At 52.1% G+C, this 14345-nt stretch overlaps 1 protein-coding gene across 1 annotated transcript; it reads right to left on the bottom strand.

Annotated features, from left to right (window-relative positions):
- Positions 1-295: 295 nt before the first annotated feature.
- LOC104916629 (protocadherin alpha-2-like) lies at positions 296-11645 on the bottom strand. The gene is given in 6 exon segments (XM_085236825.1): positions 296-2260; positions 2263-2634; positions 2637-2768; positions 2771-2834; positions 2837-9690; positions 9785-11645. Coding segments are annotated over 5 exon segments (2625 nt in total). The 5' UTR covers positions 3263-9690; positions 9785-11645; the 3' UTR covers positions 296-629.
- Positions 11646-14345: the final 2700 nt, after the last annotated feature.

Raw genomic sequence — 14345 nt, 5'->3', positions numbered from 1 at the left:
GCCATATTCTAACACAAGAGAATAAAAGTGCACATGGCAGATGTCTTCAGAAGCAGAAATGCCACATGCGCAACAAGGAGTGAGGAAACACAGAATTTGACTGTAGAGGGCCTAGAGAAGCCCAGCACACTGCACAGATGGACCTGCTGTCAACAGTCACTGGGTTGATAGGCTTCCTGTGTCCCAACAAAGACAGCATCTGCTGAGATACTCAAGATCAGGAAGGCTCCAGTATCTTAAAGCCTCCTGGCAACTCTCACTCCCCGATCCCAACACGGATTCAGAAAACAGTAAAAACCTCTCATTTGTGTTTATTGACAAGCTCTGGAGTCCTCACCAATGGTGAGCTGTTCTCTCAAGAACAGGGATCTAGAAATAAACTCAACATTCACTGGAGAAAAAGCCCCAGCTCTACCGGGTGCTACAACCACATTCTCCTCCAACACCTGTCAGAAATGCATCTCCCACCAGAACGTTGATTTTGACATGCACAGAACCTCCCACTGACGACAGAAGCAAACCCGACAAAACCCCATCAACGGTGCAATATACAGAGAAGCTGGCAAACTATGCAGATCATGCCAGGTGATTTATAACGAATCCAACAATTGTTATTAAAGTACACATAGTTAAACGAAGGTATTTATGCTGTGAATCATAGACACAGAGAAGGAAGAAATAAAGGGATAAGCGGCACTGACCGTGTCCAGCAGAGAGGGCGGCTCGTGCGGCGTCTCCTTCGGCGCGGAGCCGGGCGGCGGCGGGCAGTTGGGGCTGAACACCATCAGGTCGCTCTTGCCCGCGCCGTCCGTGGCCACGCACAGGCTCCGGCTCTGGCGCTGCGAGTACGACCAGCTGCCCACCTCGCTGGCGCACACCAGCGTCGCCGGCCCGGGCCCCGCCGGCACGGCCGCCCGCGGCGCCCAGCGCCCGGCCCCGTACAGCACCGCCGCCAGCACCAACACGCTCGACACCGCGCAGATGCCCGCCACCAGCCACACGTTCGTCGCCGCCGCCGCCGTCGCAGATCCGCCCTCCGCGCCCGCCGCCGCCCAAGGCCCCGCCCCCGTCGACACCGCCCCCGCCCCCGCCGCCGACACCGCCGCCTCGCCGCCCTCCACCAGCGACACGCTCAGCGTGGCCGTGGCCGAGCGCGGCGGCTCCCCGTGGTCCCGCACCACGATCAGCAGCCTCTGCCGCGGGCCGTCCGCCTCCTCCAGCGCCCGCGCCGTGCTCACCTCGCCGCTGTACAGCCCCACGCGGAACGGGCCCTCGCCCCGCGGCTCCCGCAGCTCGTAGCGCAGCCACGCGTTGTAGCCCGAGTCCGCGTCCACCGCGCGGATCTTCGCCACCACCTGCCCCGCCGGAGCACCCCACGCCGCCCGCGCCCACAGCGACCACGACGGCGACGACGCCGAGCCCGACGAGCCCGACGAGCCCGACGAGCCCGGAGAACCCGCCGAGCCCGACGCCCGCGAGCCCGGCTCCGCCGCCGAGCCCGCAGCCCACGGCCCCGGCCCGCCGCCCGCGAGCGGCAGCAGCTCCGGCGCGTTGTCGTTCTCGTCCACCACGAACAGCTGCACCGTGGCGTTGCCGCACAGCGGCGGCTCCCCCGCGTCCACCGCCCGCACCTCGAACTGCAGCACCTGCAGCTCCTCGTAGTCCAGCGGCCGCAGCGCCCGCACACGCCCGCTCTCCGCGTCCACCGACACGTAGCTCGACGCCGGACGCCACCCCGAGCCCCACCCCGAGCCCGAGCCCGCGCCCATCCCCGCGCCGCCCTCCCACACCGAGTAGCTCACGCGCCCGTTGCCCGCCTCGTCCGGGTCCCGCGCCCACAGCCGCGCCAGCTCCGCGCCCGCCGCGTTGTTCTCCCGCGCCAGCACCGTGTACACGGCCTGCGCGAACGCCGGCGCGTTGTCGTTCACGTCCGACACCGGCACCCGCAGCCCGCGGCTGGCGCGCAGCGGCGGCGCCCCGCCGTCCTCCGCCCGCACCTCCACCTCGTACTCCGACACCCGCTCCCGGTCCAGCGCCTCCCGCAGCACCAGCGAGTACGAGCCCGCGAACGTCGCCACCAGCCCGAACGGCGACGGCGGCCGCACCGCGCACCGCACCCGACCGTTCGGCCCCGAGTCCCGGTCCGACACGCTCAGCAGCGCCACCACCGTCCCCAGCGCCGCGTCCTCGGGCACCGGCACCGACAGCGACGTCACCCACACCTCGGGCGCGTTGTCGTTCACGTCCAGCACCTCCACCACACCTTGCAGTGGCCCGATAGTGGGGGTGTCCCCTTGTCTTTTGCCTTTACGTGCAGGTCATACAAAGGAACTGTTTCATAGTCCAGGGGAGCCGTGAGTCTGATCTGCCCGCTGTTTGCATCTATAGTGAAAATGTCAGAGGCAGACGGAGGATTAAAAGTATCGATTTCATAAATCATTTCGCTGTTAGTTCCTTTGTCCGGATCTGTGGCTGCCACTCGCGCCACCACTGTCCCTTCCAAGGCGTCTTCGGACAGATCCACTTTATACACCGACTGGTTGAACTGCGGCGCGTTGTCGTTCGCATCCAGCACCGAGATCACCAGCTGCACCGTGCCCGTCAGCGCCGGCCTGCCCCCGTCACTCGCCGTCACACCAGCCGGTGCTCCGACAGCGACTCGCGGTCCAGAGGTTTTGTGAGCACCAGGAACAAAGATTTACTACGCGAATCACTGGTTTCTTCCTCTATACTAAAGTGCTCGGAGGGACTCAGTGTATACGAGAGTGCGCGTTCGATCCGATATCCGCATCCGACGCGCCCTCCAGAGGAAAACGGGTACCTGGCAGGTAGTTAATTCCGCGATGCTGATGTTTTTGGAGGCGGCGGGGAAGCGCGGCGCATTGTCGTTGATGTCGGTGACCTCCACCTCCACGTGGAAGACGCGCAGCGGCCGGTCCAGCAGCACCTCCAGGCGCAGGGCGCACGGCGCGCTCTTCCCGCACAGCTCCTCCCGGTCCAGTCGCGAGCTCACCACCAGCGCCCCGCTCGCCCCGCTCACCTCCACGCTCGCCCGCCGGCCCCGCGACACCAGGCGCAGCCGCCGCGCCTCCGCCTCGCCCGCCTCCAGGCCCAGGTCCTGCGCCAGCCGCCCCACCACCGTGCCGGCCTCGGCTTCCTCCGGCACCGAGTAGCGCACCTGACCGCCGACCAGCGCCCAGGCCGCCTGCAGCACCAGCACCGCGGCCCCCCAGCTCCGCCGCGCTGCTCCACCGTCGACCATCGCCCTCAACGCCGCACCGCTCCTTCTCTTCTCCGCGACACGCACCTCCCGACCCGCCTGCTCCAAACCCTCCGGCCGCGCTCGCCCCCGCAGTCCTTCCTCACGCGACGCGCCTCCTCCTCCCCGCCGCTCGCTCTTGCTCTGCCTTCTTTTCCACGGACACCGGAAGGTGTTCCCCTCCCTTCCTCGGATCGCCTCGCGCGTTCCTTAGCTCAGAGCGCCATCATGTGGCTTACTGTAGGAATTGCTCCTTCTCTTTGTGTTTTGCACTGCATTCGCTTTGTTTTTGCCTTTTCCTTCTGCTTTAAATACCTTTATGTGCACATATATTTTTTTCCTCGATTATTCTCTCAGCTTTTCACTGCTCCAGCTTATGTTTTATCTTTTTATTTGCAGTTAGCCACCGACTCATCTTTTACACTTTTTTTTCTACGTGAAATGGGCATTCTCTGAAAAGCACTGAATGTGTTTGATTTGTTGTACAGCTGTCTCAATAACGGACATTGGTGTTCCTCTGTTGAAATCTTGTTGTTTAATAGAAGTCTTTCCCATAGCATGCTCTATTCATATGTCATTCGTTACATTTTTTAGAGGAAAGTAAACGTTCCTTTTTGCCAAAACTCAGAGAAGCAAGGATCCGCAAGCAGTTGCTCTAAGTCTTAAAAAGACTGGGTGCAGGAAGGGAAGTCTGAAATAGATTCCTTTGTTTCATTCTTCGTCGATGCTTCTCTCTTCTGCTTGTTTCTTTTTTTTTTATGCCAAATTGCAATCATTGAAGGATCAAAGAAATTCAAAGGGTCTCCCAAGGATCATCTAGTCCAATTCCCCTTCAGCAAACAAGGACTCCCGCAGCTAGATCAGGTGGCTCACTGTCTTGTCCAGCCTGACCTTGCGTTTCTCCAGTGACAGGGCATCCACAACCTCTCTGGGCACTCTGTTTCGGTGCATCACCACCCATACTGCAAAAAACTTCTTCCTTTTATCTAATCTAAATTTCTTCTCATCCACTGGAAAGCGTTTCCCCTTCTCCTATTACAAAAGACCTTGCTGAAATGCCCGTCCCCTTCATTTTTACAGCTTCCCTTTAGATACAGAAAGGCCATTTTCAGCTCACCCTGAGACCTCTCTTATCCAGGCTGCATGGCCCCAGCTCTCTCAGCATGTCCTCACAGGGAGATGTTTCATCCCTTGAATCATTTTTGTGGTCCTCCTCTGGATGCACTCCAACTGGTCCATGTCTCTCCTGCGCTGAGGACTCCCCATCTGGATGCAGCACTCCATGTGAGGTCTCACAGCACAGAGCAGAGGGGCAGATCCCCTCCCTTGCCCTGCTGACTGCGTGGCTTTGGATGCAGCCCAGGATACGGTTGGCTTTCCAGATTACAAGGGCACATAGCTGGCTCATGCACAATTTAACATTCACCAGTACTTCCATGTCCTTCTTGGTAAGGCTCTGATCAATCCTGTCAACTGCCAGCTTTTATTCTTAGTGGCATTTGCCACGACCCAAGTCCTAGACCTTGCATGTGGCTTTGTAGAACCTCATGAGGTTCTTCTGGGCCCACTGCTCAGCCAGTCTAGGTCTCTCTATGTGGTATCCTGTCTCTCAGGTGTGTTTACCACACCACACAGTTTGACATCATCCACAAAGTTGCTGAAGGTGCATTCAATCCCACCGTCGATGTCATCAATGAAGATGTTGAAGAGCATTGGACCCAGTACCAACTCCTGAGGAATACCACTCATCATTGATCTCTTCCCAGACATTGAGCCATTGAATTCTACTCTCTGATTACCATCTTGCCATCAGTTCCTCATCCATCAAGCGGTGAACCCATCAGATCCACACCTTTCCATTTTGGAGAGAAGGATATTAAGTGGGACCATAGCAAAGGCCTTGCTGATGTTCAGTACACTACGTATAAAAAAAAACCACAAAGATGAACTCTTTTTCCTCCTGCACATTAGCATCTTACCTGTATTCCCCTATCCCAACAAATGACATGATCATCTCCCTGAGGAAGCATTCAGACACATCACATTTGCTACCCATATCCTTCCACACAGAGCATAGTGGAAGTTCAGAATCTGAAGTGTGGTCCTTCAATCCTGTGATGCCCCTGAGTAGAGCAACTCAAGCAAAATGGAAGCAGCAACCTCTGGCAGATATTGCACCAACTGGGCACCACAACTTTCATTAACACATTCCTATTACATTCAGAATGTAACAGAACACATTTGGTTCTGCATGTCCATTCTTTGCATCTACGGATTTTCTGTGATCTCATGCTGTGATTACTCCAAACAGACAGACAAAAATGTATCCTGTCCAGTGTGTAGGCATTTTGTTGTCTTTTCCATGTGCAGGCAGAAGCATCTCCCCCCAGCTCCGCCGCGCTGCTCCACCGCCGACCATCGCCCTCAACGCCGCACCGCTCCTTCTCTTCTCCGCGACACGCACCTCCCGACCCGCCTGCTCCAAACCCTCCGGCCGCGCTCGCCCCCGCAGTCCTTCCTCACGGGACGCGCCTCCTCCTCCCCGCCGCTCGCTTTTGCTCTGCCTTCTTTTCCATGGGCACCGGAAGGTGTTCCCCTCCCTTCCTCGGATCGCATCGCGCGTTCCTTAGCTCAGAGCGCCATCATGTGGCTCGCTGTGAGAATTGTTCCTCTGCTTCCTTGTGTATCGTGCTGGGTTCGCTTCGTTTTTGCCTCTTTCTATTTCTCGTTCCTTAATTTTTAGCCTGTATTGTTGCTTTTTTTTTTTTCTTCCCCTGATTCCTTAATGGCATCTTGATGGTTCCTTCAAAAATGACGGGGCTGACATCTGCTTTTATGGATATTTGTTTCTTTCATTTGTATTTGTCGTCTGTTGTAGTCATGTGTGTGAGTAACCAGACCATTGTCTGACTCTTGCAATGGCAGATGAGTGCGTATACCTCTAAGTGAAAAACAATGCCTGCCCGTGCATCTCTTCTCTGCTTCTCCTTGCATTCACGTTCACCTGCACACTGGATAGGGAAGAGCTGGCTATGGGCAGAGAGCAAGTTGCTTCTTCCTCATCTCTGCACCTCACACACATAAAACTCAGCTCTAGATTACCAAACACACTTCTGTGGCACCAAATATGCATCTGCCTTCTGCTCTCTTTGTTTTTCTGCTCTGACTTTTTACTAGTCCATGCAGAAATCCACCACTGAAGCTGTCAATGGAACAACATTGATGCATTGAGTCCAGATCCATATCTACTCCTTGATGCCAGCTGATTGTGGATTTTACCCAAAGTAAACCCAAAACATTTGAATGAACTCTTCCTGCATCTTTGTACCTTACCTGCAATCCTTTATCACAACCAATGGAAAGCTCATTGCCCCAAAGAAGTATTCAGGCAGACCACATTTCCTTTCCCAAATCCTTCCATGCAGAGTGCAGTGGAAGTCTGCCTCTAAAGATGAATCATGGTCCTTCCCTCCTACAATGCTCCCAAGCAGGAGTACTGGGACTTTCATTAACACACTTCTACTAAATTCAGAATGTAAGAGAAAACGTTCACTTCTACTCAAATCTATTCATTCTTCATTTCTTTCCTTGTGTCTTCGGATCTTCTGTGACCAAACACATTTATTACCCCTGTCAGAGACAAAAATTTATCCTGCTCAGTGTAAGTGTTGACTTTTCTAGATGCAAGCAGATGGGTCCTCTGTTACCAAACGAAGGAATGCTATGAGCAATATTGTACAAGGCACAATGTTGCAAAATTAATCCGGAGATATATTACTGATCTCTGAATTTCAGGAAAATTAGGTCTACATGTGGATTTTTGTTTTGTTTGCAGGTTCATGTCTTGCAGGTTCATGTAGCAAGAGGGTTTGGGTTGAGATCAATGTCCTGACCAGTGCTCAAAAAGAGATCTTTATATACACTTTCTGTCAATGAAGCAACCAAGCTCACTCCATAAAGAGAATACAATTAAACAGTGAAAAACCCTACATCTGTATCTTAACCACATACCTTTTGGGTACGAATGACTCACCTGTAGTATCAGCGGCTGCTTGTTCAGAAAAAAAAAAAAAAAAAAAAAAGCTTCCATGGGCATCGGAAGGTGTTCCCCTCCCCTTCTCCGGTTATATCGCGCGTTTGTTAGCCCAGAGTGGCATCATGTGGCTCACTGTGGGAATTGCCGAATTGCCTCTCATGCTTCTCTGCGTATCACACTGAGTTTGCTTCATCTTTGACATTTTTCATTCCTTACGCTTCACTTTCAGTTGCTTTTGTTTTTTTGTTCGTTTTAACCCAGTACTTACCCACAGCACATTTCAATCTAATAGCTGACTGGAAGTCTTTATATTTACTTAAAATGAGGCATCAACTAATCTTTCATGCTTATTCTCCAAGTTAAATGGGTGTGCCATAAAATGTACTGAATGCACTTACTGGTTGGTGAGACGATCCCACTATGACAGCGATCAGTGTTCCTCTGTCAGAAACTTTGAGGATTTAACTGAATTATGTCCAAAAGCATGCTGTATTCTCACACCCATCTATTCGTTTCTTATAGCAAATCTACATGTTGCCTGTAGACATAACACTGGGAAGAGGGTCTTCACAGGTAGTTCATGTCAGTCTTACGAGGACAGAACACAGGGAGGAATTTAAGAAAGAGGTCCCTTCCTTCCACTCATGGCCGATGTTTCTCCCCATTGTTTCCTTTCAACAGAGCTTTCTGGCAACGCCTCCTTCTCAATCTGAACATTTTGCTCCATTACTGGATGGCTCCTGTGATGATCGTCATCAATGTTCCTCTTTTAGGAATGTTGTGCTTTAATTGGAATCTTTCAAAAAATACGCTTCATTTACATGTCCTTGTGTACATTTTTGAACAGCAAAATAAAACTGCAGCCAAAGCAGTGATCCAGACAGGGATCACTGGGCTGAGGCCAATGGAATGAGTTTTAACAAGACCAAGTGTTGGGTCTTGCACTTTGCTCACAACAACCCCATGCATCACTACAGGCTTGGGGGGAAAAGATCTGAGGGTGATAGCTGACAGCCCTGTGAACATGAGCCAGCATGGTGCCCAGGTGGCCAAGAAAGCCAACAGTATCCTGGCTTGTATCAGCAATAGTGCAAGTCAGCAGGGAGTGATTGTCTCTCTGTACTCAGCACAGATGAGGCTGCAGCTTGCATACTGTATCTAGTTTTGAGCTTCTCACTAAGAGAAAGACATTGAGGCACTGGAAGATGCCCGGTGAAGAGCAACAAAGCTGGTGAAGGGTCTGAAGCATAACTCTGTCTGGCTGAAGAAACTGTAATTGTTCAGTCTGGAGAAGTCTCAGGGGAGACCTTACTGCTCTCTACAACTTCCTGAAAGAACGTTGTGGTGAAGTGGAGATAAGCTTTTTCTCCCAGGTAACAGCAATAGGATGAGAGGCAATGGACTCAAGTTGTGCCACAGCAGGTTCATGTTAGATATTAGGAAACATTTCTTCTCAGAATGAGTGGTCAAGCATTGGAACAGGCTGCCCAGTGAGGTAGTGGAGTCACTGTCCCTGGAGGTGTTCAAGAAACATGTAAATGTGGCACCGTTTAGTCAGCGTATTGGTGATGGGTTGATGGTTGGACCTCGTGATCTTAGAAATCTTCTCCAACATTAATGACTCTATGATTTTATGATCCTATGAATGATTCCTTGAGTCCAGATCCATATTCAGTCCTTGATGCCATTTGGGTTTGTGCCATCTTTGTTTATTTTGTGTAAACTCAAAACACAAACTTCTTCCTTCTGTGTCTTTGCACCTTACCCGTGTTCCTTCATCTTGACCAATGGCAGACTCACCTTCCCAAAGAAGTATTCGGAAATACCACGTTTCTTATCCCAAAGCCTTCCATGCAGAGCACAGTGGAAGTTCAGACTCTGAAGATGAAGTATGGTTTTTCTCTCTTGCAATGATCCTGAGTAGAGCATCTCAGGGAAAATGGCAACCAGGCACTGGAGCTTCCATTAACACATTCCTACTAAATTCAGAATGTAACGGAACATGCTCTGTTCTTAATTTCCATTCTTTTGTCTTCAGATTTTACATGATCTCACACCATTATTACCACAGACAGATGGAGACATAGATCTATCCCATCCAATGTAAAAGCACTTTGTTGACTTTTCCAGGTGCAGGTAGCTGGGTCCTCCATTATCAAATAGTGGAAAGCAACAAATAAGATTGGTCGAGATCTTCTAAAATTAATCCAGAGTCATGATCCTGACTTCTGACTTCCCTGAAAATAAGGTCTATATGTAGGGTTTGTTTGTTTTATTTGATTGTTTGTGTTTTGGTTGTTTTGTTTTCTGGTTCATGTAGCAAAGATTTTGGGCAAAGATCAATGTCATGACAAGTGCATAGAAAGAGATGCTGGGCAAAGTCACCAAGTTCACCCTACAGGAGTCCAGGATGAAAGGTTTTTAAGAAGGGAGTATATATATATATATTTTTTTTCTTACTTACCCATTTGCTAACTTCATCCACTTACCTCAGATAAGTAGATCTCCTTTGGATGAAAAGTTTCATGCCACATTCACAGAGATGAGAATATAATGTTACAGTCAGCAAAAAGAGCATTGCTTTATTTTCAGGTGTGTTAGCGCTGTACTAAGGTCTAAATTAAACTTGCTCACAAAAAAAAAAAAGAAAAAGAAAAAAGGATGTTTTAATCGATAAAACAGCTACTAAAGAGAAAAAATAAAACACTGCTGCCAAGGGTACTGGATGCAATGTCTCTTCTCCTGTGTTAGAGTAGTTTCTACATCCATTGAGCAGCAATTCAGAAAAAAAATGCCATACATCTGAGTTTTGCTTGTGATAAAAATGTTTTTGTATGCAAAGAAGCAACACAAGATAACCTGCATCACTGAAAAGTTGTTTCATGTTTACTCAAGTGCAGCACACATGACACTCTCACTTTCTGATGAAATCCAGCTTCTAGTGAGGTTAAGGCAGATCCTCAAGCATCGTAGTACTGCACCATCAGCACAGATGGGCTTTTACACGACATGTACCCGCACTGAAAAGCTGCCATAGAGAGAGGTTGAGGAGATTTTGGAAAAAGCAGCCAAGGTGGTGGAATTTCTATTGACACGTGGCTTAGATCACCTCCTCCGACTCTGGGGCGTCTCAGAGTGCTTCAGACTGAGCAGCTGAGGGGGTTGCCCCTCCCGAGGCTCTGATGGCTCGTCGAATGCCTGGGCACTGCACGAGATAGAAGGGGTGACTGCCTCGCTAAACCGATGAGAAACAACCAGGACTCTCGACATCACAAATTAAGTTTATCCATCGTCATAATTAACGCCAGGTCCTCAAAAAAGCAATGCACAGCCCAGCGTGCAGCACGGAGGTGGAGTAGCTCTGCCCAGCTGGGACGTTCCCTTCTTCCACCCCTCTGTAGGCAGTGGAGACGGCGACCACTTTTCCAGGGATATTTGGACATATTCTTGGATATTTCCCTGGTTGGCTCCCGCTGAGCTCAAGGCATAGCCGTAGGAAGCTCTGAAGCAAGAGATGGAGAATCGGGAGGAGGGGGAAAAGCCGCAGCTCCGGCATAGTCGGTGCCATGACCCAGGACGTTGTCTACCACCGAGGTGGAAACGGCCGCGCTGCTGCGGACCGGCCGGTCCCGGAACACCGTCCCCATCGACAGGGACTCGGTCGCCACCCGAAGAGCCGCTGAGCTTCCAGCCGGTGTGTCCGCATCCTGCGGGGCGGGTCTGGTCGCTCACGGCTCTAAGGCACAGCTCAGAGGTTACAGCACTGCCCGGACAAGCGTAGATCGGGTTTCAAAGCCTCCCCTAAAGCGAAAACGCTTGAAGTGGCCTCTCGCGCCATCCGAAAGTGCTCTAATCACGGCGAAAGGGACCGGGAGGTCCCATCCCATCCTTAACCCCCTCGGGGGGACACCGTGCGATGAGCAGCGTCGGCAGAGAGGGACGCGGTCACGGGCCGCAATCAGCGCCGCGCAGTCGGGCCCGTGCCGCTGTGCTCCCCTTCAGCACCCACCGGCCGCGGTGCGGGCAGGGTCCCGGAGTGGGGAACGGGAACGTGCCAGCCTCGGCGCCTCGGCCTTCAGGGCGGAGCTGTGGCGGAGCTGGAGCGTTCTTCCCCCGGCGCGTTTCGGAAAGCAACCGGTCGACGTCCATCGCTTCGCGCCCGGCTGCCGGGTGGGCGCTGCTGGCGCTCGGCCCGTCGCCGAGGGTGACACGGACATGTCGCAGGGCGAAAGCCTTTCGCAGCCCGCTCTGACAAACCCTTCCCCCAGCGGGGTCGAGATCCGCAGCGTAGGAGAAAATGCGCTGCCTTCTTCCTCTCCAGCACAGGAAATATCCCAACAGCGCCGCGGCGCTCCGGGCAGGAAATAACGCGGTGCCGGGCGACAGCCGCGCCGTGAGCACCGAGCGGCACCGGCCGGGCCTCGTCCCCAGCGGCGATCCGGGGGGGTTGGCACCACGCTCGTGATCCCAGCAGCGGCAGCACTCGCTCTTTTCTGCCCTTTTCCCATTGCTGGAGGTTTTTTCTTGTTTAGGATAGCCTTTGTTTAGGAGAGCGATCCTCACGTGGTGCGGCTGGGAGATTTCCCACGTGTTATTTTAGGGATGCCGCAGTCCGTGGTTTTTGCTCTAGGGGAAGGTGGGTCGTCCTGTGCTCGATCGAGCCCGCTCCGTTATTGTGGCAACAGACACCACTCAGCAATTAAGATCTGGGCTCCTCGGCCTGCGGAGCGAGGCGTGCTCACAACACGTCGCCGGCACCGGCACGCCAACCCCCATCCACGCCGGTAGCAGCAGGCACCGAGAGCCGGCCGTGGGCTGAACGGCAGCAGCTGGCAGAGAATAAACCGTGGAGAAGAATATCCAGGGACGGCACTCAGCGGCGGCCGGGAGGGCAGGCAGGCGGCATCAGAGCAGAGCCCTCGTGCTGTCCCCCCACGGACAGCAGCGTGGGGAGCGGGCACCCCGCCGTGCTCAACCCACACCACCCTGGGGGTTCCTCCAGCGCCGCTGCACCAGAGCAGCCCGGGAGCGCGGCCGGCCGACCTCGCTAAGTTCATTCCCCAGATACCATTAGCGCTCCGGCTCGGGAGCAGATGGCTCCCTCCGTCCCGAGGTTCATCCCGGACAGATTGCATACAATTTATTAATAACCCAGCAGATGCTCGGGCACTTTCCAGCTCGGATTATATTTCCTGATTGCTCAAATCCCGGCGTGGGGGAGCTGCTCGCTCATCTGCCGCCACTGCTCTTTGTGCCACATCGGCACCGGTGCTCGGCAGGAGCTTCTCCCGTTAAACAGCGTGGTTTGGGGCTCAGGCTTTGCTGATGGAGTTGCTGGAAGCCGGGTTTCCCCCTCCCAGAGCTCTTTTCCAAGCCATGGGGATGCCTTTATCAAGATGAAATTAAAGCAGCACATTATGGAAAACAGCGCTGCTTTTATAGCCCAGATCTGGGCAGTGAAACAGAGCTGGGGGATGCTGACCCCATTCCTCCCCGGCAGAGGGTCTGGAGAGGGGTGGGGGGAGGGTTGTGGGGTGAGGGGCTGTTTGCATCCTGCGAGATCCCTCCTGGAGCAAGGCGTGATGCTCTGAGCTCCATGAAAAGCCATCACAGCCCTTTCAGCAACGCTACTTTCAATTTTAATGTGTAAAATGGGTTTTTCTTTGCTCTGCAGGGAGAAGCACAAAAGCAGCAGGTTGTTTATACTACTGAATAAAAACTAAATGCAGGTCTCGGAGGGATCTTACGCAAACCACTTACCTTGAAACATAACCTCATGGGGAAGTGAGCTACAAGAGATGCATGGTTAATGTTTTACATCTTCAGTGCGGCATCCAAGTAGCTGGCTCAGCATTAGGTACCACAGGTAGTTACAGCCTGGAATGCAGAAGTCAGAGGTAAGCTGCAAGTAGCAGGGCATTAGGGGCCAAAGTTCAGTGAAGCATGAAATAGAGGTCAATCCCAAAGTCTTAAATTAATCTTAAAAGTTAAAGTGAGAGTTTGGAAGGCGAAAGCATTTATTATCAGAATGTCACGGTGTAGTTTTAAAATAAAAATAGGAAGCAGAGAAATCTTTCCTGCTCAGTGACATCTGGGCTCAATAAAAGGCACTTCACTTACTGTGAGTGCAGGTGAGAGACACTCTTGGCAATAACAGCAGAAGAATATTAAAGTCTGTTACATTTTTCATAACTCCTGACATTTGCAGTAGAATTCCACTTCCTTGACTTCACCACACTCTCGGTGCCCAAAATATTTTGTGCAGGGATGAATTTTCTTCATATTTCTTCGTATCTTCTCTGCAAATACAATGAGCATTAAGCAACTGCAGGAAGAAAAGAATTCTTTCCTCTTTGCTCTACAGGGGGGCTCTCAGAGAGAGCTCTTTGGGACCCAAGGTGGAAACATAGACCTTGAACCCAGCAATTCCCATTTCCTGTCTGTAGTATCCCACTACACTACATGTTCCCGCCCAGAAGGAAGCAAAGGGAGATTTCACTATGGGTAAGGTGTTCCCAGCTGTTATTTTATCCTTTTCCCCCATGTTTTCCCCATCTTTCCACCTCCTATCTGTAACAGCTGCAAATACTCTCCCAGGGCAGAAGTTCTCATAGCCCTGAGCACCGTCTCCTTTTTTCTTTCACAGGTCTCCCACATACCTACATCCTCTGCAGGTTTCCTAGGCCAGGTCACAACAGAAGCACAAAATGAGCAAACACAGTGACGAAAATATTGCCTGTGTTGATAAAAGAAGTTCTTCTATCATGCATCACTTTGTGTCTCTGACAAATTGTCACCACAACAAGTAAATCTTTGTAAATAGCACACACATTTAAAAGGAATGTATAATGATGTGAGCTGTTGTTCTGTCATTTTTTTCAGTCCTGACCTCCTCATTGCTGAGCTTGGAAAGAGGGAAGTAGGGGACATAGCCAAAATAATAAAAGTTAAAAAGTAGAAGTTAGTAATAAACAAATAAAGGGTTCACTTCCTGCTTCTTTTCCTTTTCCCTTTCCTTTTCCCTTCTCCTTCTCCTGCTCCCTCCCCCCT

This window comes from Meleagris gallopavo, chromosome 15, assembly GCF_905368555.1.
Source record: "Meleagris gallopavo chromosome 15, MGAL_WU_HG_1.1, whole genome shotgun sequence".
Lineage (NCBI taxonomy): Eukaryota > Metazoa > Chordata > Aves > Galliformes > Phasianidae > Meleagris > Meleagris gallopavo.
The sequence above is the reverse complement of the archived record's forward strand: the minus strand, read 5'-3'. Positions and strand labels throughout refer to the sequence as shown.